The sequence below is a fragment of the Octopus bimaculoides genome, chromosome 11, assembly GCF_046866305.1.
Source record: "Octopus bimaculoides isolate indiv1 chromosome 11, ASM4686630v1, whole genome shotgun sequence".
Classification (NCBI taxonomy): Eukaryota; Metazoa; Mollusca; class Cephalopoda; order Octopoda; family Octopodidae; genus Octopus; species Octopus bimaculoides.
Window position 1 is genome coordinate 43,169,165 of NC_142938.1, and position 27,500 is coordinate 43,196,664.

A 27,500-nucleotide genomic window follows, 5' to 3' on the forward strand; every position below is an offset into this window, starting at 1 on the left:
TCCTAAATCTACGGGCTAGTTTTTCATGGGCTGTAGCCTCTACAAACATCACTCCTTGATATTTGTTGGTTTTGCACCACGTGTTCGCCCTGTTTGCTTTGTCACAAGTTCTTTGTATCCTATTCCAGTCTTTGTTTCTATATCTAGGGCAGATACCACTGGTATCATTACGTATAATGTTATCTAACATCTTTCTAGCACCCTGTATACTCGAACTCTATCTTTCTGATCATATCCAGAGAACTGCATTCGGTGCATGAAGTTCTGTATATGTTTTTTTTCATTTCATAGGGTTCGCATTGTGGGGACACGTTGTTCATTATCCTAACTAAGTCTGCCATCAGTATGTTAATTTTCATGTTGTGTGACAAAGCTGTGTTCTTGTGAACAACATATCTTGAAGCTATAGGTTTCATGTAATAGGAGTGAAGGAGCTGTACTCTATTGTTCACAGTCTCTCACCAAAGTTCAGTATCAAGTGCGGGAAGTCTATTGTTGGGGTGCTTAGTGGGGTAATCTATGGTTACCTTGGTACTTTGGTGGATGGAGTTAGCTACTTGCTGGATGCTCTCCATTACGTTCCTCTCAGTTTCTACTCTACCGTTACTAGAGTTGGTCCTAACTATGATATTAATGTCATCTACACATCTACTGTAGAGTAGAAGAGTTGTGGACAGTTCTGCTAACATTTGCTTAAGGAAATATACATACTCACAGTTTACACAGGTAGAGTAGAATAGTTAGTGGACTGTTATGTAGATAAATGTATGCGTGTGGGGGTGTATATATATATATATATATATATATATATATATATATATATATATATATATATATATATATATATATATGGAGGGTATGATATCTACTATATATATTTCCTATTTAGTATTGAACATGAAAAACCTAATGCAGAAGAAGCAAGACAGTTTTGAAGTAATATTTGGGGTAAGCCAGTTAATCATAATGGAGATGCAGTATGGTTAAAGAAAGCGAAGGAAGAAGTAATGAATGAGAAGCAGCTAGATCTAAGATTAACCAGTGCATTAATGAGTAAAGTGTTAGGAAAAATGCTGAATTGGAGGGGCCCAGGACCAGATGTAGTTCAAGGGTACTGGCTAAAGAAATTCAATAGTTTACATGGGAGGCTGAGGGAACAACTTCAGAATTGCCTTAATGGAGGAGTAATACCAGATTGGATGACTAGAGGGAGGACAATACACATTATGAAAGATAAGAGCAAGGGTAATACAGCCAGCAGCTATAGACCAATCACTTGCTTACTATTAGTGTAGAAGCTGTTAACAAGAATGCTTTCAGAAAGTATTTACGACAATTTACTACCAGAAGAACAGAAAGGTTGCAGGAATAGGGCTAAAGGAACGCATGATCTATTATACATAGGCAAAACAGTTTTAAATGAAGTAAAAGCTAGAAAGAGAAATCTAACAATAACATGGATAGATTACAGGAAAGCCTATTACATGATCCCACACTCACAGATAAGTGAATGCTTGGGTATATTCAGCATATCAGACAGCATAAGACAATTAATTAGCTGTAGTAATGAAGAAATGGAAAGTAGATCTCTACTCATGTGACACACTCTTAGGGAATGTTAATATCAAAAGAAGAATTTTCCAGGGGGACTCATTGTACCCTTTAATATTTGTGTCATGTTTGTTCCTCCTCAGTTTAGCATTAAGGAAGACAAAGACAGGGTGTCAGAAATAGTAAGGGAAAAATTTACCATTTGCTCTACATGCATGATCTGAAGCTTTTTAGTAAGAATGAAAAAGAGATAGATTCCTTAATATAGACTGTAAGACTCTTCATCAAAGATACAGGTATGGAATTCGGCATAGACAAGTGTGTAATATTAGTCATGAGAAGGGGACAGGTAGTCAACAGCAAAAGCATCCAATTATCAGATGGCCAGACATTAAAATCATTGAAAGGAGGAGAGAGTTATAAGTATCTAGGAGTATTAGAATCTAACAGAATACTAACTGTAGAAATGAAAACGAAAGTTGAGGAGTTCATCAGAAGGATGAAGAAGCTAATGAAGTCAAAGCTAAATGGTCCAAAGCTAGACAGAAGAACTAGGGAGGGATTCAATAGGAATAGAGGACTCTACTCAAGGGCAGGAGTAGCAAGATTATACCTACATAAACAGGAAGGCGGAAGAGAGTTAATATCAGTAGAAGACTGCACGGAGTTAGTTACAGCAGATATAGACTACAGCAGATATAGGTAATAGTGAAGAAAGTTTATTGAAAGCTGCTAGAGTCACAGCAAGACATAGGGAAACCAAAAACCCAAACGAAGTTAAAAAAACAGAAAAAAGAACAGAAATTATCTGACTGGCTGGAGAAGGCATTGCATGGTAGATTCCCAAAGACAGTTGCAGCAAATAATAGTAGTGAGACATGGTTATAGTTGCAGAAAGGAAAACTAAAGAGGGAGAAGAAAGTTTGTTAGTAGCTGCACACGATTAAGCATTAAGGACTAATTGGATAAAAGCCAAGTCAGACAAAAACCAAGAAGACTCCCAATGTACATTATGCAAATCAAAAGAGAAAAGCATTACTCATATAATAAGTGAATGTAGCATGCTGGCACAAAGAATACAAGAAAAGACATGACAATCTAGGGAGAGCAATCCACTGGGAGCTATGTAAAAAGCCAGGATTTGAACATACCGATAAATGGTATGAACATGAACCTAATAAAGTACTAGAAAGTAAGAAATACAAGTTGTTGTGGGACTTTAACATTCAAACTGACAGAGTAATAGAAGCTAGAAGGCCTGATTTGGTAGTAGATAAAGAGAATAGAAAGTGCTAAATAATTGACTTTACAGTACCGAATTATGAAACGATTAATATGAGAGGTATAGAAAAATTAGCAAAGTACTAGGACCTAGCTATTGAATTACAGAGACTATGTATCCCAGTAGTTATAGGTGCATTGGTAACTGTCCTTAAAAATCTGAACAGATGGATAGAGGAAATAGGCATAAAAGCCAGTTTAGTACAACTCCAGAAAACAGTGTTATTAGGGACAGCTAGGATACTGAGGAGGGTTCTTGGCGTCTAAGGCTATTTTTTATAGCCCGATGTTAGGATTCTTTTCTTTTCCAACAGTCTAATCTGTTGAGTGTATATGAAAATAATAATAATAATAATAATAATAATAATAATAATAATAATAATAATAATAATAATAATAATAATAATAATAATAATAATCATTTCTACTACAGGCACAAAGCCTTACATTCTGAGTTTAAATTCCACCGATGTCAACTTTGCTTTTCATCCTTTCGGGCTCCATAAAATAAGTACCAGTTGAGCTCTGGAGTCGATGTAATCGACTTATCCCCACACGCGAACATGCTGGCCTTATGCCAAAATGTGAAACCATCATCATCATCATCATCATCATCATTATTCACACTGATAAAATGAAAATTAGAAAGAAATATTTGCGTTACATACCTTTAATTATTTCACCTATCTCTTTTATTTACATTATTTTTGCTTGTGGGCCTCCAAAACTGAATTCCTGTCACGATACCACGCTCCGTTCAAGATAAGAGATTTCTTGGATGCAATTCTCTCCACATATTTCTTGTGTTTGAATAGAAAAGGAACTAAATATGATTTTTAACATCATTCAGCGTGTGAGAAAGAGAGGAGAAGGAAAAGCGAAGTGTGTGCGAAAGAAAGAACATTTAGAGATAAGAGGAATAGTTTGTACATGTATGAGTATGTGCGTATATGTATGTGTATGCATGTATGCGTGTGTCAGTGCGCAGTGGTGGGGGGGGGGCGTGTGACAGCGTGCAATAGAGAGGAAACAGAAAGGGAGGGAAAGAGAGGGAAGCTGAAAGGAAAAAGGACTTCGTGAGTCTGAGAGCGAGAAAAAAAGGGAGAAAAAGAGAGAGAGAGAGAGAGAGAGAAAGAGAGAAGAGGGAGTGTGTTGCGCGCGTGCGCGTTTTTGCACGTACATGTATAAAAGAGCTGAAAGAGAAAATGAGAATGTAAGAGAAAGTGCAGCATAGTATTCGAGAGAAGGTGAGGAATAGACGAAAGGACTAGTTCCAAAAATGGCTGTAAAGAATTTATTAGAAGGTTAAACAAATGAAGGGGTTGCGGCAGTGTAAGCTTTGAATGCATTGTCTGATATTGTTAATGGTTCGCTCAATATTGTTGACGGTTCGCTCAATATTGTTGATGGTTCGCTCAATATTGATGATGGTTCGCTCAATAATTGTAAACTCTGGACGCGTCATAACGGCCAAACAAGTTTGGTACATGTTTCAAGTCCTTTCGTTACAATTTTTGAAGACCTTCAAGGCTGATGAGATTACTGCTGTAAATAAGGATTCAGCCTAGTCATTATGTACACTCACTGATTATACAACTTTCTTTAAAATACCACACAATATTTCATTGAAATATAATTTAGTTTCGTTAATAAATTTCATAATCTTTTTAACATGATTTAGTGCGAAGACGAATGGCAGCTACTTCATCTTTTCCAGGTCACCAAGACTGATAGGAGAAAGTTATCTCCCATACAAGAAACGTGATCCCGATATTTGTAGCAGAGTCCAAGAGCCATTTGATAGTGTTATACTGGGAAGGATTAAGTCTAGCACCCAATAACAAGAACTGTGATTCCGACAGGTTTCAACAGTTTCCATCGACTAAATTTCACTTAAATTCTTGCGCACTGGGATCGGATCTTAAGCAATAGAGTCATGAAACAAATTTCTTAACTACATGGCCATGTTTGCACCACATACAAACTAATAAAATATTCGAGAGACAGTCATAGTGTATTGTCGTCTTTACTACAGTAGTGAACTTTTATATTCACGTGGTACTTGTATATTCACAGTAAATTTAGCATGTATGTATTTGAAACTTGATGTTTGAAACTTCATTCGGTAGTATCGTATCGAATAAGGTTACTGCGAATGCTCATACCCACACAGAATACAGTTGTTAACTCAATAGGAAGGTAAAAACAGTCATAGTGTTTTAAAATGCGTGATCAATGAAGTAAGCGTTATTGCACAAAAAAAAAAAAAAAAAAAAGGAAAGAAGGTATCGAAAACCTTCCAAATAATTACTAAAATGCTTTAAAAAAAACATTAGTATTAGATGCAGAATAGTGTGAAGAAGAAACTCTCCGGAACCGAATCCCCATGACAAATTTGATTCCTAATACCAATTTCTTAACCTTGAGATATACATGAATGTCATACCATCTGTTATGATTTGAGTCTAAAGTACAAAACTATTATCACAATGTCAATAAAAGAAGTAGAGTGTGGAATCCAAGCTAGTAACTGACTTTCTCCTAAAACTCTGCGTCTGTTTGTGTATCAGTAATTTTCATGGTGATTGTGGTAGTGGTAGTGGCGGTGGCGGCAGTGGTGGTGGTAGTGTTCATTCAGGCCAGCCTAGATCGAACAGGCCTATGATCAAAAGCATTTCAACCATGACCATTCTCCCTACCCACTTTTTCATGTATATGTAGAACATAACTATTCCATGTATCCTTTCTCTCTTAAGATGATGCGGTGTAGTTTTAGGGTGTTTGGCAGTTACTTCTAGCAGGTAGAGTGACTGCTTTGCTCTAATATATCTATATTGTAGCTACTTAGAACTATTAGAAATATAAAATGGAACTCAACAATAAACAGGTATTGTATACATTTCAATCTCAAAACGACTGTTCTGGGATTTTAACAAGCTTTGCCGCTCTTTTTCGTATTTTTTAATCTTTTTATGTCTAGGCTTTCCGATATCTTGTGTTTAACAGTTATATATATGGTATGATTAAATTTTTGCATTGGCGAATTTTGGTAATTTTATGTAGAAAAAGGAAATCAGTTACTATCCATTTTATTCGAAATCGAAGGGAAATATCTACAGTATTTCAACATTTTATTCGTTATATACTTGAAATATATACATTTTTTAACCGTTTAACTCATTTGGTTTGCTTTAGCTTCTGATCTTTTAAACAAAACCTCAGCTTGTTTGTTCGTCCATAAGATGATGATATCAAGCGACGTCATGATTTGTGCGTTTAGGAGTGTATCAAGTGTGGGTGATGGAGAGTAGAGTTGTGTAACATTTGTTCCACGTTCTCCATTTAGACCTGCCATAATCTAGATACATCAAGAGAGGTGGAGGTAAATCTAGATGTTGGGATGATCAAAGCTTCTATAGCGTTTCGTCGTGGTTTTAACATTCTACAACTGAAACTGCTATTTTAACCGTTATTCTTGCGCACTCATTCCACTAGTGTCAACAATTTCACATGCTCAGTGACAGATGCCCGAGTTCACCAAGGGTTCTCAAGTCTTTACCTTGTTCATTCCCCCTATCAAAGTAGTGAGCCGGGGTGTATTGACTGCGCTGCAGCTTGTTTGGGTTACAGGAGAGAGTTAGGTACCAAGCAGAGACTAAAGGGGAAAACTTTCTTTGAGAGAACACAGCAAATGTTGTGTTTCTTCAGAGGTGCTACCTCTCGTTGAACACTCCATGCATTCCTAAATAGCACCCATATCCATTTACAATTGCTGAGTATTTCAGGTAAAGACCTAGCTAAGATTCATTGTAGAAACTTGTACATTTCATATTTCTGACATTAAATTCTTTCTGGAAATTTTATCTCTTTTGTCCTTTCAGATTTGGTAATATATGTATAGTACTATTTTGTCTGTCTTTACGTTCTGAGTTCATGTATAGTACAAGGCGGCGAGCTAACAGAATCGTGTATTGCTTCGGCATTACATATACTAAAATTGGAGCTAACAGAATCGTTAGCACGTCGAGAAAAAATGCTTAGCGGCATTTCACCTGTCTTTATGTTCTGAGTTCAAATTCCGCCTAAGGTCTACTTTGTCTTTCTTCCTTTCAGGGTCGATAAAATAAGTACCAGTTGAGTACTGGGGTTAATGTAATCGACTTACCCCTTCTCTTGAAATTGCTGGCCTTGTGCCAAAATTTGAAACGAATATATGAATAGTGTTGCACTAAATTTTGATAAAAATTAACTATCCATTCTTTTATTTTCATAGTAAAATTAGAATTGTATTTTAACCTTGAAAATTCTTTAAAAAAATTTTAATGAAGAAATTTAATCCCAATTATTTTCCGGGTAAGTGAAATCCTGGAGCTGACATAATATCGGTTAAAATATCATTCTATAATTTTCAATGAAAATAATTTTTCAATTAATCGTAATCTATCGTAGCTAATTTACCATATCTTAGATTCAACAGTTTGCCTTAGGAGAAACGTATAGTAAAATAGATGAAAAATATTTCCCTGGGAATAATCTGTAATAGACCTTCATTATGGTCTATTACAAATTATTCCCAGTATATTACAGTATTGTGATAGGCCAGCAGTAGATCAGTAATATGGTAGATCAGTATACGGTAGATCAGTATTATGGTAAATTTGCATAACAGGCCAACATAATGCCGCTCTAATACAGATTAACGTAACAATTATATAGCCTAGTACATTATTTCTGAGAAGCAATAACAAGTAGAGTTAGTTATTGGAACAAAAAAAGGTATTACATGTAATATTATTTAAATCTGTGATCAAATCTTGCGATTGGTTGTGTTTCGACGTAGTTACACGAACTGCTAAAAGTGACTGCCACATTTCTTTCAAATCAAATTCTACTTTCCTACAACTATAAGAATACACTAAATAATTTTGTCCAAGATATTGTATGTAGGAATATAAATCAAAATGGTCACTAATGGAACGCTTTTGATCATAGTTCTCAATCAGTTGCATCCAAATGATTCAGTGACGTAAGAGGAGAAATAAACTTAATAGTTATGTTGTCAATAAAACTTGAAATTATTACTATTTGTCTCAAGCTCTGCTATTAATCACACTTCTACATTATCTCAGTACTTCATCTTTGCTATACTGTATATAAACAGAGTGTAGTGTCATTTAAACATATATAACCAGAGATAGGTTTGAATTGTCTAATACTGTATACGTATTCGTATCTAAATTTTTTGTATGTTTGGTGATAGTTTTCTTTTATTTGTGTGGTGTGTGTGTGTGTGCGTGTGTGTGTGTGTGTGTGTGCGTGCGTGTGTGTGTGTGCGTGTGTGCGTGCGTATGTGTGTGTGTATGTGTGTGTGTGTGTGTGTGTGTGTGTGTGTGTGTGTGTGTGTGCTGTTCTGTGCAAGTATAAGCATTTGCTTTCCTGTATAGTGTCTTAAATGTTTGGGGACGTCTGTTCGCATCAGTGCTATCAACACTGTTGTGAGTGCTGCTTACTATTCCTCCCTAACAATGCTTACAAAATATAAAGATGCACAAACAAAAATATTCCTTTCTTTTTTTAATCTATGGAGCGGAGACAAAGATATTCCAGCTACTTCCCGAACAGCAACAACAATAATAAGCAAGTTAAGCAAGTCGATATACAAAAAATATTAAATACACTTTATACAAAAAATGTACATATGTATAGCAACTCAATTGCTAATCCCTGTATATTTATGATGATAAATAGTTTTACCGATAAAGGTTTTTTTCATACTGAACTACTTGGCAAAATTGTTAATTATTAATTCTATTATTAATTGACGATTCTCTGCCCTTATTCTTGTATATTATATATATATATGTATATATATATATATATATATATATATATATAATAACGAAGGATATATATATATACTTCTAACAAAACTGTCCGATGAACGGGAACGTGAAACTCCGAGTAATAGTTTTTTGTTATATTTCTGCTGCTTTTAAATAAAGTGTATAAACACACACACACACACACACACACACACACACACACACAAACAAACAAACACACACACACACACACACACACACACACACACACACACACACAGCCGTATCTCGTCCGATCACCGAAGTTAAGCAACGTCGAGCCTAGTGAGTACGTAGATGCGTGACCGCTTGGGAAACCTAGGTGCTGTAAGCGTCTCACACTTGTATAGGCGCAGGAGTGGCTGCGTGGTAAGTAGATTGCTTACCAACCACTTTGTTCCGGGTTCAGTCCCATTACGTGGCAACTTGAGCGTGTCTTCTACTATAGCTTCAGGTCGACCAAAGCCTTGTGAGTGGATTTGGTAGACGGAAACTGAAAGAAACCTGTCGTATATATATATGTGCGTGTGTGTGTGTTCGTGTTTGTGTGTCTGTTTGTCCTCCCCACCATCGCTTGACAACCGATGTTAGTGTGTTTACGTCCCCGTAACTTAGCGGTTCGGCATAAGAGAACGATAGAATATGTACTAGAGTTACAAAGAATAAGTCCTGGGGTCGATTTGTTCGACTAAAGGCGGTGCTCCAGCATGGCTGCAGCCAAATGACTGAAACAAATAAAAGAATATATATATATATATATATATATATATATATATATATATATATATATATATATATACATACACATGTATGTGTGTGTCTGTGTATCTTTTTGTTTGTGTTTGTTCCTCGCAGGACTGTTTGACAACTGGTGTCGATTCGTTTACGTCCCCTAATTTAGTTGTTCGTAAAAAATGTCTTATATAGAAAGAACCAGGTTTTAAAAAAATGATAAGTACTTCGGTTAATATGTTCGATTAAACCAGCATGGCCGCAATCTAATAACTGAAACAAGTAAATGATGTGTGTGTGTGTGTGTGTGTGTGCGCGTGTGTGTGTGTGTGTGTGTGTGTGTGTGTGTGTGTGTGTGTGTAAATATAAGATCCAAGGATCGAGGTGTAGGAAGAAAGTTAGCTTCAAGCAATCCGTAGTGAATTTGAAAAACAACTTTCAGGGACAATAGTGGTTTGTTGAGACGGAAGGTTGTGAATTTTTTTGTATCGAAGTATGATAAACTGAAAAAAGTTTTTATATTTTGCGGTAGGCGACCAGGGTTGCCGAGTATGCGAATAAAAATACAGGAGTTAACGAATAGAGTAGATAAGATATATATATATATATATATATATATATATATATATATATATATATATATACGCATATATAGGACTATTATATATGATTATATATATGTGTGTATGTATGTATATATGTCTACATATGTATGTCCATTTTATTTATATATGGTCTCGTATTGGCCAATAGATCATAGAATTATCATGGTGTGTTGTATCAAGAACGATTACAGCAGGACCCATTGCTATCTAAACTGCTTCTCACAAAGTATAAATGAAATGACTCAAATGAACATCAAAGCTGCGCCGAAGATTTCTTTCTATGAATATTTATCACTAGTTTCATCATTACAATCATGGTGCATTCCCATTCGCTTTCGCATGTTTGTGCGTGCGCTTACACCCGTACATGGCTGTATATCCGAGTCATGCTACTGACAAAACTTCTGCTGCGCCATTTTACATTTGCTTCCTGTTTCTAAATAAAGTTTATATATTCCTATTGAAACACATTTCACGTTTATTTTATGTATCAAACGTTCAAATTGACTTATAGTGAGTAATGTTCAAGAATATCACTACCTGCTCTCTTACTAAGTCAGCCTAGTACTAATCTAACTAATCCACGCACTCCACGCTGCCAACCTTTCCTTAGCAATGATAAATCGGAAAGTAGTAAAACAGTTTTGTATATGTATTGCTTAAACACATGTGTCTGGTTTTAGAACAAACAGGTAGAAGAAGCTAGACGAGATGATGTCGATGTTACATGGAAGTCAAATATGTATGCTATTCGGGCAAGCGATTTTAGTTATAAATATTAGCTTTCTTTTCTTCATTTCTTCATTTCTTCAAACATGTAAGCTACTTACTTAATTATAAAAGAATCACACAAAAAAACTAACACTGACACATACACATACAAATTTACTCTGTTTTTCTCCCTCTCTCTTTCACACACACACACACACACACACACACACACACACAGAGGTACAGGCACACACACACACACACACAGAGGTACAGGCACAGACACCTCATGTGGTGATGTTAATACAATTACATGCGCATGTATCTATCTGCGCATCACCAATGCGGAAGCATTTCAGCGTGATGTAACCTTGCAACTGAGCTTTTGTTTCGCACGCTCGCGTATGTGTGGTGATGAGGAATAGTTAGTCATTTGTGTTGAGCACCATCTGTCAAAGAGAAGCTGAAAATATCCCATTGTGTGTGATTGTACAAATAATGACGGGAATACAGAAATACCAATTGCTACAACCAGTCTCATGAGAAAACAACAGAGCCTCTACATAATCGTTTTGCCTGGTAAAAATAGCGACTAAATTTCCTCAAAATCACATTTCTACAGTCTTAAATAAGGAAAAGATACGTTAGACCAGCGTTTTCCTATAATTTTATTTACTCTTGGAGAACCTTTGAAAATTATTTCATATCTCGAGGAACATCTACATAAAATTATCATATATTTTTATTAATATTCTTTCTTTCTCTTTTGTAAAGTTAAATTTCATACGTCAACAAAGAAAGTTTAAGAAATTATGTCTTGACCGAGACCTTGTTTAAACAAAAGTCACCTATAATTTCCTGTTAGGGGGTCGTTTTCCTTTAGGGTTGCCTTATTGTCAGCAGACACTTGCGTTTGGGAATATACTGAGTGTATATAAATAAATTACGAATGTAAAATTATATACAGAAAAATTCCTTTGCATAGAGTTAGCCAATTTATTTATCAGGTTTGTTTCGCAAAACCTTTGGATTCCAAGGAAACTCGGTTGGAGCCATTGCATTAGATAATGTAGTCTTAGATAACTATAAATAAAACAGGCAAAGTAGCGAAGGCTGGAGAGCCTTTGATCATGTCTATTTATCTGTTTGCCAGTTCCATCACAGATGATTTGGAGCTAAACAATAACAACAGTAACAGCTTCAACTTGTTAAAGATTATATGGATAACTAGCGCTTAAGTGGTTTCTTCATAAGTTGGTGAAACTATGCTGAAGATGACGACCACGATGATGATGAAGATTGTTGTCGTTATGCTCTGCTTGTTCAGTATTATCAACTTGCAAAAATTATTCATTACAATGAACTTGTAAAACTATCTCAGATTTAAATATATTCTCTATTCTTTTATTGTTTTACTTGTTTCAGTCATTGGACTTCATGGGGCACTACCTCGATGGATTTTGTCGACCTCTGTTTTTCATTTTAATCTTGTACATTCTATCGGCGGCTTTTTGTTGAACCACTAGATTATGGTGACGTTAACAAACCAAAACCGGTTGTCAAGAGGATGTAGACAAAGAGGAAGACACATATACGCACTCATACATATCCATACACGCAGTGTGTATAGCCGACAATTTTAAGGGAGGAGTCGAGTCGATTATATCGACCTCCAATACTCAACTAATACTTCTTTTATCGATTCTGAAAAAAATGAAAGGTAAAATCGACCTCGACATCATTTGAACTTAACGTAAATGCTTGGACGAACGCCGCAAAACATTTTTCCACTTTTAACGTTTCTGGCAGCTCGCCAAATAAATGTTTCTAGCTTAGGCAGAGAAGTTCTAAAAAAAAAATGGTGTTAAAAGCTCTGAGTAAAGTTATGTTGGTCAGAAAGGTGAAAGTGAAAAAGGTTACTTACTTTGTTCTGGCCGAAGGACGAGTCATTCGGCCCTCCAGCTTATTATCGTTGCTTCCCCGTTCAACTTTTTGCATAGTCTTTTGATTACTGTATCTCAGAAAACCCCTAAGTCTTTGGGTAATTTTGTTTGGTGATCGCTTAAGTAGTTTCTGTAATGAATATACGGGATGGTATATTGTAACAACGTGTTGTGAAGGGTTTGTATGTCTGTCTGTTGGTTTAAATTATCCGTTCCTTTGCTATTTTGTTTACGGCTGTGAAGTTTGTGATATTTTCTCTAAAGCATATTGTTGTGGGTTTTATGTGGATTTTGCTGTGTTTGTTGTAGTGTCGAGGGTGTCAGTGTGGATGGAGGTGGAACGGATGTGTGACCGGTTTGTGGAAACTCTGCTTCCTCTCGAACACCCCGGCCATTTTTTACCTTCTTCATTTTCTTCTCTTGACTGCTTTATTTCCCCCTCGTTACTCAACATGTCACAGCGGTCGCATATGGGGAAGGTATACTTCTACGGGTCTTGATTATTTGTTCTTTTATATCTAATTTTATTTATTTATTATTTTCTTTTTTGATTTTGCTTTTGTGAAACGCTTGTTGATGTTACTTGTGTTGTGATTGTTGTTGTTGTCGCTGCAGCTGTTGATTTCTGTTGCTGGTGTTGTGGTAGCTACTGTTGCTCTTGTTGATGTTTTTACGGGTGATAATGAAGTTGCTGTTGCTGTTCCTACTGTCGTTTTTATTGTCGTTGTTGTTCTTGCAGTTGTTTTTATTATTGCTGCCGCTAACATCTCTGTTGTGATATCTACTACTGCTACTGTTGTTGTAATTGCTGTTGCAGCTAACCTTGTTGTTGTTGTTTTTGCGTGTTGGGTGTCGGCAACAGTGTTTTTCTTCCAGGTAGTGTTGGACAGAAGATCCTTAGATGGTTGTTGTCTCTACCTACTTGACACTTAGGTCTTCTACTCTCCTCCACCATGAACAGTTGTATACCATTTGATAAACTAATTGAGTCATGGATGATTTCCTGGTTCTTACGTTCGGTTTGAATCAGAAGGTCCATTTCTACCACAGACCAGTTTTCCTTGCACAGCTTGTGAACTTCGAAGATAGTTGTTTTGGACTCGATACCCAGCAGATATTGATTTTTGGTAGGGTATCGATTATTCTTAATCTAGTTATTCACCGATCTTGGTAATGCAGTATGAGAACAAACTCTTCACGGTTAGGATGATTATGGAATACTTTTTGTCGTTGTTGCTTCACTCGGAAACTGTGCCGAACATTCTGTCTCTCGTTTTGTAGATTTGGAGGCACCAAACTGACTTCAGGCATCTTTCCGTTTTTGGCTCAATTCGTTCGATCCCCTCACCTAGTCTTCATGCCAATGCATTCGCATATAATTATTTTTCTGTTGATGTCTTACAGAATTGATTCAAGCTCATACAAGGACACTTCTCGCCTAGACTTTTTTTCCACAAGCCTTCCCGCTTGTGTTATACTTTCGTTTGGTAGCTCGATTTGCGTTTATGAAAGACCCAGGTTTTCAGCTGGGAATGTTTTTATTTTTGCTGGCAGTTAAGCTAGTAGTGATGATGAAGATATATTTTATTACTGTTACTGATTGTTCCTGACAAGTGGTAGCGGTGACGGTGGCGGTGGTGGTGGCGGCGGCGATGATGGTACTTACATCATTATCATACACTGTTTTACTTGTCTTGTCATTACAATTGCTGTTATTGCTACTGTCATCACTAACTGTGGTGGTGGTTTTGGTGGTGGTAGTGGTGGTGGTGGTGGTGGTGGTGGTGGTGGTGGTGGTGGTGGTGGTGGTGGTGGTGGTGGTGATGGTGGTGGTGGTTGTGGTGGTGGTAGTGGTGGCAGTGGTAGCGGCGGCGGCAGCAGCAGCAGTGGTGGTGGCAGTGGTGGTGGTGATAGTGGTGGTGGTGATGGTATCTCAGTGTTGCTTTTCCTGTTCTTGTTGCTGTTGCTGTTTGTTATTGTCGCCACTGAGACTAACTGCGGTAGTGGTGCTGTGTTTGACAGTTTGCTGTTTTTCTTTCCGTTTGGCATGTTGTTACTATGATTATTGTTGTTACTCTTTGATGCTGAGGCGGTGGTGGTGGTAGTTTTAAAACCTTTAAAAATTTTGAACTCTCAAAAAGGGAGTCCCCGTTTATAGACAGAATTAAGGGGGAATATTTAGAAGCAAGTTCTACTCTCCTCACGAAATCACCCCCTCCCTCCTCCAGTAAGCTGATTGTGACGGACGATGCCATATTTTTAATTAATGCTTTTCCAAAGCAAAACTTCTGGAATATTCTTTTCTAATGTTTGGCGTCAAAGGATGGAGAAACAAAGGAACCACCAGCTCGGCGAAGTTTTCCTTAGCTTCTCAACAAAATATATAACAATAATTGACAACAAAAACCTCTTCATGAGGTAGTGAGTTCGATTCCCGGACCGGATTCTGTGTTGTGTTCTTGAGCAAGACACTTTATTTCACGTTGCTCCAGTTCTCTTAGCTATAGAAATGAGTTGCGATGTCACTGGTGCCAAGCTTTATTGGTCTTTGCCTTTCCCTTGGATAACATCAGTGGCGTGGAGAGGGAAGGCTGGTATGCATGGGTGACTGTTGGTCTTCTATAAACAACCTTGCCCAGGGTAACTTTCTAGTTGCAACCTCATAGTCATTCACGACTGAAGGGAATCTCTCTTTAAATTTACAGACAGCTTTCGAATACATATTACTAGTACAGAAACAACAGCAACCAAAATTATAGTAATTGCTTCTAGCATAGGCACAAGGCCTATTTTCTAGCTCTTCTGAAATAGAATATTTTGATCTCAGACGAGCTAATGAGTTAGCAAACGCGGAAATTCTTTACTAAAACATTAAATTTGTAAAATAGAACTATTTACCCCCCACCATGTTTTTACTTGAATGGAGTTCTCTTTGGATTCCTGGTCTTTTTGACCATTGACACAAGAATATAGATAGATAGATAGATAGATAGATAGATAGATAGATAGATAGATAGATAGATAGATAGGTCAGCAATGAGGGTGAAAGATAGGAATACAAGTATATCAAATACTATATATATATATATATAAAGGTATTTTTATTAACGTTTCAAAAACGGAAACTATAGCCGTTTTCTTGAATAATGTGTACAAACAGTAAATAAAAAGCACATCTGCTATTCCAAGAAACATTTTTAAAAGTTTCAGCTTGCCTGCACTGTTGCTTTTAGTGATGCTGGAGTTAGAAGAAGGATGACATTAATGATAAACGTGGAATATTATCAGGGCTTTAAAAAATGGGCTAGAGACCATGGCGTAGCGGGTTGAACCGTACAGGGCGGCCTTTTTGTGCTTGTTCTATTAGAAAGTATGTAACGTTTAATGAAGGGACATCCAATTCGGCTAACACGCAGTGAGGCCCAAACCGATGCTACACTACTAACTAGGAATGATTCTAAAACTTGCTTTTTTTTTTTGTCTCTGTAGATATAATTTTTTTTGTTCTCCTTAATCTCATCTCTAGTATCTATCATCCCTCAAATTTCATGAGATTTTTGCGTAGTTGATATTTATCTTTCTCTCACTAATCTTCTTGCAGCAGGCAGTAGCTTTGTGGACAAGCGCAGATAATTTTCTTGACTTTAGTGCTTAGTTCAAGAAGCTCAAAATAAGCGTACCCTTCCCAGTCCTGCCGAAATCTACCATCTGTTTATGGGCGAATTTCTTGGACTCCTAAACGTCTCCCTCTTCAATGGATTTCTGTGAACTCCAGCCCGTCAAACCCTTATTGCTCATTCCTGGACATCATCTTTTTCAGTTCCCAATTGCAGTTGCTTGCTCACTTTCAGTGGGTTGTTGACATTTAAATTCATTTCCTCTGAACATAAGTTGAAGTTATTGGTAATCAGTGGGCAGAAATTGTTCCAAACATCATTCACATTGGTAGTATTAACCACATGCCAGAAAGCATCATTGTTATAGTGCTTTTAGAACTCACACAGTTTTACTCTAATCTTTCCTCTTTCCTCCATCACCATCTGTGTGAACATTCTGTGCTGGAAGTTGGCCTTAAAACTGACTGAGACATCTTAGTCCATAGACTGAAGGGCTGAGGAAACATATTGGCTTTATATACTCCAAAAGAAGACGCGCTCCTTCTCTTCCCCTTTCTTTCTCTCTCCTCATCTCTCTGTCTTTTTTTATCTTCACCTCTGTATACAAATCTATCCTCCTAACTTAGTAACCGACTTACTGCCCTTACCACATATATATTAAAATTTTCCATCAATTTCTTCATATTTTTGAAATGCTTTAACTGAGGAAGGTTACCTTAATAGATGTATTTCCTATTATATTTTACACAAACCAGATACGTGTTAAGCGATTTCAAAATATCACTATTTTGATTGACTTCATTATTACAGATAGTAAATATATAATATAACGTTTATAAGTGTGTGTGTGTGTGTGTGTGTGTGTGTGTGTGTGTGTGTGTGTGTGTGTGTGTGTGTGTGTGTGTGTGTGTGTGTGTGTGTGTGTGTGTGTGTGTGTGTAATTCACCCTTATAGAAATATGGCTTGTAAATTAATATAACCATCGACGGTGGACAGGGGAAAGCGTGAGAAAGCAAATAGAGAACCAAAAAGTAACAAAACTCCTGACTTCGATGAAATAACAGTCGAATTAATTAAAAGTGATAATAAGCATATAACAGCATACTTTCACAAAATATACAGCTCGGTCTGGATAATTGGGTTAGGTCAATATTCGTACCTATTCCCCCAAAACGATATAACTATTGCACTGATAAGCCAATGGAGCAAAATTCAACTCAAAATTATCTCAAACAGAACCAAATAAGCTAGAAGAAATTAGTGAAGAACGGGCAGGTTTTAGACCCGGAAGAAGAACCATAAACTGCATACTGAACCTTAAAATGGTGACTGGAAAGAATCACAAATATAATAGCAATATCCTGTTATGTATCCTTGATTACACAAAAGTAGTCGATAACGTCTCATATGATGTCCTATGGATCAATGTATCAATGTGATCAAAACGTGATTCTCTTCCCATATAGTAGATCATATAAAGTCTACTATATGTGAAGAGAAACTTATAACCCAAACAAAGAACAACAGTCCAAGCAACCTATGGACTAACAAACTGGTTTGAAATTGAACGAGGTGTCCGCCAGTGTTGCATCCTTCCTCCGCACCTCTTTAATATGTATTTTGAGGCAATAATGAGAGACGCGCTGTATGGTTTTACTGGAAGCATCAAAATTAATGGCAAGATCACACATATCTGAGGTGTGCAGACGATGTAGTCCTCGGAACTGGCAGCATGCAAGAACTGCAAAATTTAGTTAATAGAGTAAACAATACAAATATTCAAGTTAGGCTTCATCTAAATTTTAAAAAAAACAAAACAATAAGTTATGAAAATAACAAACAATGAACAAGATTACATAAGAATGAATAATGAAAATATCGAAAACGTAAAAGAATTTGTGTCCGTAGGCACTCTTATTACCAATGACTACAATGACACCCATGCGAAGACTCGGATTAGCCAAGAATGCTATTATATCACTGAACAAGATATGGAAGACTAAGACCATCTCCCTGAGAACAAAAAAAAAAATGATTCCTCAATTCATTGATAGTTAACATAGTCACCTATGAAACTGAAAACTGGAATATAAAGAAAATTGAAAATGGAAAATAGAAGCATTTAAGCAATGGTGTTTTAGACGCATTCTCAGAATTAGCTGAACGGATAAAAGAACTAATGAGCGGGTCCTTCGCATGATAAGGTGCCAGAAAAGACGGTTAGATACTATCATAAAAAGAAAATGGACCCTCACCAGTTATATACTTAGAAGACAAGACATTGACAAGTTTCTGTTAACAGGTGCGGCATATGACAAAAGAACAAGAGGAAGACCTAAAACCAGATTTAGTGATATAAAAAAAGCTAGTGGCAGAAGTTTTTCAGAACTGTGTCAACTGGTAAAAGACAGACATGAGTAGAGGGCCGCAGTGGCTCAATTATCTGAACTTTCCGCCTAGAGAGAGAGGGGGAGGGAGAGCGAGAGAGAGAGAGAGAGAGAGAGAGAGAGAGAGAGAGAGAGAGAGAGAGAGAGAGAGAGATCAATGTATATCTATCAAAATACAATACAGATCAGTTTGGTTTCTTTATATTGAGCATAGTTCATCAGTAGGGAGGCAAGAAACGGGAAGGCGTTTTATATAGTAGTTCTCCCACATATTGAGCTGTTCTGGTCTTTCCGTAACGTTACTCGGTCACAACTGTAGATCTGAGCAAGTATTTTCAAAGAACTAAACAATAAAATACAAACGAAGATCAGATTATACAGGACTGTTGTAATCACGGTAATTCACCGGTATATGATTCAAATATATGACAGAGAGCTCTATCAAATGATATTCAAGGAAGGATCTAATGTTGCTAAATCTGTTGAAGTCTATAGTTTAGATAACAGTACTCAATTCAAAAACAGAGTGTGTGTGTGTGCGTGTATGCATGTATATATATATATATATATATATATATATATATATATATATATATATATATATATATATATATATATATAATAAAATAAAGAATATATATACATGTATACACACATATATGTACATACTTACATCTACATGTGTATATATATGCATATCAGGGTACAGGACGTTAGAACAATGAACTACAGACAAAGGAACGAACACATAGGAAAACGGAAAGCCACTTGGAATATCCATTCATCAGCTGTCTCTATTCTAACTAGACGTTTCGAAGATATATACATACATATATAGGGAGAGAGGGGTAGGTAAAGAGATAAAGAGATAGATAGATAGATAGATAGATAGATAGATAGATAGATAGATAGATAGATAGATAGATAGATACATACATACATACATACATACATACATACAAACATACATGCGTACGTACTAGCATACATACATACAGATATACGAATATAAATCTACCAATACATCATACAAAGCGTTAGAATTGTTTGTTCAGCAGTTTAACATTCCAGCTTAATAGACGTTTTACTTCGTCAGGTGGTAAACTGTACCCACATGTTCAATTTTCAACTGAATTTAATTGGTGGGCAATTAAAGAAGAAAGTGAGTGAGCGAGCGAGCGAAAGAGAGAGAAGGCGAGGAAGAGACAGAGTGAAGAGGCAGATAGACAGGGTGAGACAGATAGACAGGGTGAGACAGATAGACAGGGTGAGACAGATAGACAGGGTGAGACAGATAGACAGGGTGAGACAGAGACAGATAGACAATCTTACAACACAGACCACAAGATTCCTAAACTGGTGCTCTTCCAGTGTGCCAAGCGTCTGGGTGTAAAGAATTCTTAAAATGTGAAAAGCGGAGGTGTTGTGTTAGGCTGACACAGAATATCTCCTACGCCCAACAAATCGCCTTTATATTATTTATATTTTTTTATATATTGTACTACGTTGAGCCAAACGATTTCTCTTCAACGAAAATTACAAACACGTTCTTTTATCCATTTATTCATATACTGACATGTTTCGGTTGGAAATTTGCCATTCTATGAATGTATAAATGTGTAATATAAATTGCGCATTTGAGTCTCTCTCGATTTCTCACGTGTATCCCCCCTTCTCTCTCTCATTTCTTTCTTTGTTTCAGTCATTAGACTACGGCCATGCTGGGGCACCGCTTTGAAGAATTTTAGTCGAATGTGTGTGTGTGTGTGTGTGTGTGTGTGTGTGTGTGTGTGTGTGTGAATATTAGCTCCTCAGCTACACTTTGGCTTGAATAGTTTGAGATTTGGTTCAGTAGAAAACAAGTTACATCAAAATATCTGTGACCTCAAGCGGGGCAGTAAGGCACCTCTTCACCTTCAATTAACATAAACTTTTTAATTTTAAAATAAAAGTATACTTTTCTTAGGCTTAAATGATAGAAAATGTATGAGGAATTCAGAGTCGTTAGTCGCATTGAACAAAAATTAGTAGAAGAAAAGTTATGGGGTGAAATGCCACGAAATTTCGTATCAGTAAGAGAGTAAGGATGTAACGCTTAGTAATAAGAATAAAGAATATATTGCTAACATGAATGATCCCGTCCAAAAGCGGCGAGCTTGCAGAAACGTTAGCACTTCGGCCGAAATGCTTAATGGTATTTCGCCTGTGTTGACATTTTGAGTTCAAATTCCGCCGAGGTCGACTTTGCTTTTTATCCATTTCGGATCTATTCAATTTGACGTACAGATTATTTAATTTTTTTTAAACTAAACCCTTTGAAATTTCCGATACTGGTACAATGTGTCATATGCAACTGGGTTTACTCTTACCGTTTTTGACAAAATTTTGTATTTTAGAAGTTATTTCGTCACAAGTTACAGAGTGACAATGGACAGATTCGTGCTTGATAAGTGCCAATACACGAAACTCTCAGCTTTTGACTTACTCTCTAACTTCTGCCGATGATATATATGCATATTATATATACATGTGTAAAAAAAAATCTCATTACGCAGTCAAATCAATGAAAGAGCCTCTACCTGGTCGCTCGACACGCTAAAAATAGCAGCCAATGTATCCCCCTACCCAGTATTTTATAAGGTAAAATCCTAAATTATTAATTGACACATTATTAATTATCTTATAACAGCAATGCCTGGAAAAATCACGGATTACATGGAAAAATGCGAGCATGGAAAGTAATATTCTTAAGATTATAAACCTGGAAAAGTACAGGACACGTTATTACACCTGTAAAAGAATAGGACAAACTATTACTTCAAGTAAAGTAAAGAATAAGAAACTAAAGCTAAAATTAAAATTTGAATATTTAAAAATATTCTATTATAGTTTACAAATGACACTATACTTATTTAAGTAGAATTTGGCTAATTTACTACCTTAAATACAGAAAAAAAGGACTAATTAGACAAACTTACACAATAGCTGAACAGTTTTGTACAATAAATTTAAAAGATGAGAACTGTAAAGAGTGATAAATTAGAAGAACTGGCATACTTTGCTGCGATAGTGGTCGAGATTGTGGTAGTGTTCCCGGCAGTGTCAGTAGGATGGGTTCGGTTGTAATTATGTGAGTTTTGATAGTAAAGAGAAAGCGTTTGTCTATTAGAGGCTGCTACAATAGATTCGAAGTTGGGTGGGGCAGAATAGGATAGTGTCAGGGTGGATCTATTAAAGATAGAACAATATTTATGTTGCCGAGGGAAGTTAGAATCTAGTATTTTAAAAAAGGATTTAGCTAATTTCTAAACGTTGAGTGAGAAGTGGGGTGTAACACAGAATAGAGCGTCCGCCGGTTTTTTTAAGGGTGTCTGGGAGTAGTGCTATCTATGTTTTTAGATAAAGGAGTGCTATCTCTATTTTTGGAGAATGGAGTTGGGTGGCAAGGCCTGTTGTTGTTAGCTGTTTTAGTAGTTTTAGTTTTTGACCTAGTGTTAAATGTATGTGTGTGGGGTCTTGGTTTCCTAGGTGTAAGATCTTCCAGGGTTCTAACAACGAGTGTGTGTGGTTGGTTGCGATTGTGATGGTTGGTGCGTCTTTGAGATGTGATTTGAGATATATATTGTTTGAGCCTGGTGTTATGGATGTATTTTATTTGTTGGGAAAAGCCGCTAGCGGTGAGTGCTTGATTGTAATATGGTACGTGATTATTGAAAATTTCCTCAGTGGAAGAGAGGTCGCATATGCAGGTTGAGATGCCCTTGATTATGTTATCAACAGTAGATTTGTGGTGATTGGAGTGGATGTTAAGGTATTTAAGATATTGGTTAGGTTTGTGGTAAGGGGAGTATTGGGAGGTTGATAAGTTTAGAGTTACGCCTAGAAAGTTAGCAGTTTTGTGAGCGTTTTCGAATGTGATAGACACGTTTAGATTAGAGAAGAATTTATGCAGATCCTTTCTAGTTCTTTCCAAGGAGGATTTATTTATGCTTTTGGTAACTAGGAAGGCGTCATCCCTTATAAGCCTCCCTTGATGTTAGGGAAATGTATATGGAGTTGGTGGAGTATATATAGTCCAACCAAGTCAGTGACCTGAGCTGAATCAGATGATCCCATGGTTATGTCGAATAGGTTGCTATGGTTATTGTTGTGGTGATTGGCCCGGCACCAGAGTTTGTCTTCAAAAGAAATTAGGGTTTTGCGAGCATTAAGTATTATGTTAAGTTCTAGTGGGGTTAGGTTAGTAAGGTTCTTAGCTAGAAGAAGAGCTTGATTTAGGAGTTTAGGAGAAATAGAAGAGTAGTAATTATTTATGTCGAATTGTAGGAAGGAATATGAGTTTTTGATCTTTAGAAGATAGAACCACGTAATAACTTCACCAGTATGGGACCATAGGTTAACATTTTATTTGTCCTTGACGATTGGTATTATTTTGTCTAAAATGTTTTTGCTTACCCTTTCTATGTCGGATTTGTTGGGGCATATTAGGCGTATTGAAGGTTTGGTAATAAAGTCTTTCTTTTGATCCTTGAGGTTAAAGTGTGGAGGTCTAGGGCAGTATGGTTCGGTTCGGTCATCCACTTGTAATTTCCTCATAAGTTTGCAGTGGTTGGTATCGATTTCATCTAGGGCAGATGTTGGTGCCAGCTTGTAGGATTTGTTGATTTCTTTCTTTATGAATTTATCGTATTCCTCAATGGTAATGGGGTACATATTTCCTCTTATATATATATATATATATATCGTCGTCGCTACGACGACGAGGGTCCCAATTGATCCGATCAATGGAACAGCCTGTTCGTGATATTAACGTGTAAGTGGCCGAGCACTCCATAGACACGTGTACCCATAATATAGTTCTCGGGGAGATTCAGCGTGGCACAGAGTGTGACAAGGCTGGCCCTTTGAAATACAGGTACAACAGAAACAGGAAGAAAGAGTAAGAGAAAGTTGTGGTGAAAGAATACAGCAGGGTTCGCTACCAACGTCTGCCGGAGCCTCGTGGAGATTTAGGTGTTTTCGCTGAATAACACTCACAACGCCCGGTCTGGGAATCGAAACAGCGAGTCCGCTGCCCTAACCACTGGGCCATTGCGCCTCCACACACATAACGCACACACACACACATATAAAATATGTGTCTGTATATATATATATATATATATATATATATATATATATATATATATATATATATATATATATATATATATGTATGTATGTATACATATGCATTTATGTATGTACATACATACATACATACATACATACATACATACATATATACATACAATCACTCGCATATATAATTCAGTAATATTTTCCTAAATCAGTTGAAATTATCAGCCACAATGTTGATGCGCAGAATTAACTATAGCATCTTTCTACAGTTTTCTTAGTTCTGTCAGACAACGGCATCAAGCTTTCTCTACTTGAATTGTGCAGATGAATCCCACAATACGCTTAATTCATATCGTATGTTTCAATTAACACGTATTAACATGTAACTCGGGTGGTTAATATTTAAGATATTTACTGCGGTTGTATTTGTAGTGAGTTTTTTTTTTTTTTTCTTCAATTATGTTTTGTGTTTACCAGATGGTTTGTTATAAGTGGAATCAGTGTGTGTTGCTTGGAACCAAATCTACTCTGAACAACATCTGTCTTCTAAAACCTGACAAGACTGAAATGACGACGTGCGTATGTTATAGTCCTCCTAGCTGAGAGTGTGCTTGAGAACGTTATGTAAATTAGTCGCATCTATGTATGGCTTGGCCGGTTGAGCTATGATAACAGTTAAGTTTCTAGGTCGAGGACTCAGAGGAAACTGTGCAGTGCGACTAATGAGATACGACTGTCATTCCTCTCTCGATTTATAGCAGTATTTTTTATCATTTAATTCAGGGGTCACCAAACTTTTTTGATGGTGGGCCAGATATAGTTAAAAGAATGCCAAGCGCGGGCCGGATAAATATTTTGTTCAATTCAGTACAATATAGAATACACTGATTGTACACAAAATCAATACATAAAATACACAAAATAATAAAAACAATAAGCATATTTTAATAATGCCAAAATATTGCCAAGTTAGGATTTTTAGAATAAGTGCGCACATAGCTGAATTGCATAAAAAGTAAGCAGCACAAAAGTTAATGAGATTTGTGAAACTGGCGTTTTGCTTCCAAAATATCATCAACATTTGCTTCATGATTCCTGCAGCCAACCATAAGAATTGTTTTCAAATGTTCGTCAGTGAGCCTTGTTCGATGTATTGACTTCACACACTTCATTTTTGAAAAAGTTTGCTCACAAACATAAGTTGTTCCAAAAAACTGATGCCATGCCTGAGGCAAATTTTTTCAATTTTGAAAATTTATCAGCAGGCAAGCAGTGATAAAATTCAATGAGTTTTCCTTCTCTGTGCTTCTCTTTCAACAAGGTATTAGATTGCAAGTCAATAAGCTCCAGTTGTAGTTCAGTTGGCATATTATCAAGATTATAGCCAAAAGGATTCTCAAACAAAAGAATTTCATTCTCAATTCTGTCAAGATCTGAAAATCTTTGAGAAAAATGCTTATTTACGTCCTGAATAATTTTTTTATGTAACTTGAGGTTAACATGTTCCACATTTTCTGTGCAAAACTCTTGAAAGCACTGAAAATGAGAGAAGTTTCCTCCTTCAAGTTGTGCTTCAAACAATGATAGCTTTCTCCGAAATGTTGTAATAATTCTGTAGAGATCACAGACAAGGTTATTCTTTCCTTGCAGTTTTAAATTCATTTCATTCGTATGAGAAGTAACGTCAACTAAAAATGACAACTTTGATAACCATGAAGGACCTGACAGCTGTAGATCAGCTCTATTCTTTTCGGTGAGAAAAAGATCTATTTCTCTTCGGAGCTTATAAAAACAAAACAGGACTTTACCGCATCTGAGCCATCTCACTTCTGTGTAGTAAGGCAAGTCACAGAAATTAGAATCCATTTCTTCAAGAAAAGCCTGGAACTGTTGGTGATTAAGCCCATGATTCCAAATAAAGTTCACCATAGTTGTAACTGGTTTTAGTACGCAAGAAATATCTGTTTTCCACAGAGCTTGCTGATGTATAATGCAGTGTACAAACAGAGCTTTCGGAAGTTGAAGCTCCTCCAGCTTGGTCTGGATCCGCCCTACCAAACCCTTCTTCACTCCTGCCATGTTTTTTTCTTCCATCGACTGTAATACACTGAAGCTGATTCCACTGAAGGTTATAGTTTTGCAAAGTTTTCTGCACCTCTATGAAAATATCTTCTCCAGTTGTTGTTCCATGTATTCTGCAAACGGATGCCATTCCTTCTATAATCTCAACGTTGCAATTAACACTACGAATGACACAAGAAGATCAGTAGACTCATCCATTGCAAAAGAATACCACAAAAAATTCTTAGCTTTCTCATATACCTGTAACTGTATATTCTCTCCAATTTCTTTTATTGTCCGCACAACTGAACTTGCTGAAAAGCTGATACAGCCAAACATGTTAGCTTTTTCACGACACAAGTCATTTGCTGCTTCCATCATGCACTCTTTTATAAAGTTTCCATCAGTAAATGGTTTTCATCGCTCTGCCAACTTATTCACTACTTTGCAACTTACACGAGTGATAGATTCATTTTCAACAAACTTTTTCGTAAAGAAATTCCTTTGAGATTCTAAACTATGTTTCATAGATTCAAATTTCTCGGACCGCTATTTTTCAGAATATTTAGAATGTGTTGAGAGATGTTTTGCTTCGTAGCGACGACGAATATTGTACTCTTTCATAACAGCAACACTTTCGTTGCATATCAGGCAACTAGCTTTCTGGTCGTTTGTATCCCCAAAGAAGTACTTTTCTCCCCATTCTTTATTGAAAATGCGACATTCATCATCAACCTTTCTCTTCTTAGTAGCCATAATGATGGGTGAAGAAAAAACAAAAGCAGTCTTAGGCCTCGGCGTCAGATATTCTCGTTTTAATTGTAATCACTAATAACTGACTAGCCCGAGGCACACGTGAGGCACTGTAGTATTTATTATGGCGCGTGAAATACATACAAGGCGGTACCCCCGCATGGCTACAGTGTAATGACTGAAAAAAGTAAAAGATAAAAGATATATCTTCAGCGGACGTTTGTTTATTTTCCCTTGTTTCCCCTTTTACTGTTATGGAAACTGGCTTATTCCAAAGATTGTACTATTGCAATTTGTTTCTTTACTCTACTGAATCTCAATTCCGAACTAATCTTTCTGTCAGACCAATAATTTAACCTACCAGAACTGTTCCTATTATGTTTGCGTTCGAAGTCAAGAGTTCAGGGTGTAATATTGCAAGCTATGAAGTTCATGTCTACATCAAAGAGACATAAACAACCTCATGCAGAACAAAGTGATGACTTCTCTTTTCCTCTTACACTTCTTCCTCCTCTGTTTTCTTCCTTGTCTTCGTCTTTCTTGAAGTCTTCCTTCTATTCTCCCTCTTCTTCTTGCACCCTCTCCTTTATATCATCATTTTCATCTCCTCTCCTGTTTTCCTTCTTTTTTTCCTATTTTCCTTTTCCCCTCAGTTATGTACCTTCACTTTCAATGATTTCTTCTTTTCACTTTTCCACTAAAATAGTGAATGATCTTTCTCAAAGATATGTAACCTACTACAAATGTTGGAAATCAATATTTAGATGTATTTCAATATGATAGAGGTAATTATTAATATGTATGATATATAATTGCTTATAATTGTATAAATTTTAACTATCTTCTCCTTCCACGTTACGAATTTAACGTTCTTTTC

The 27,500-nt window shown here is 36.5% G+C and overlaps 2 protein-coding genes across 9 annotated transcripts in view; one reads left to right on the plus strand and one right to left on the minus strand.

Annotated features, from left to right (window-relative positions):
* The window catches only part of LOC106878963 (major egg antigen), a 61,803-nt gene that overhangs the window by 23,347 nt on the left and 10,956 nt on the right, over window positions 1-27,500 (plus strand). The gene's annotated exons all lie outside the window — the stretch shown is intronic.
* On the minus strand, window positions 24,998-25,888 carry LOC106878960 (general transcription factor II-I repeat domain-containing protein 2B-like). The gene has a single exon (XM_014928337.2). It carries the CDS (start codon window positions 25,886-25,888, stop codon window positions 24,998-25,000), a length of 891 nt encoding a protein of 296 aa, XP_014783823.2.

Excerpts from the sequence above, each read along its gene's own strand:
- LOC106878960 (XM_014928337.2), bottom strand. The coding sequence starts at position 25,888 with ATGGCAGGAGTGAAGAAGGGTTTGGTAGGGCGGATCCAGACCAAGCTG.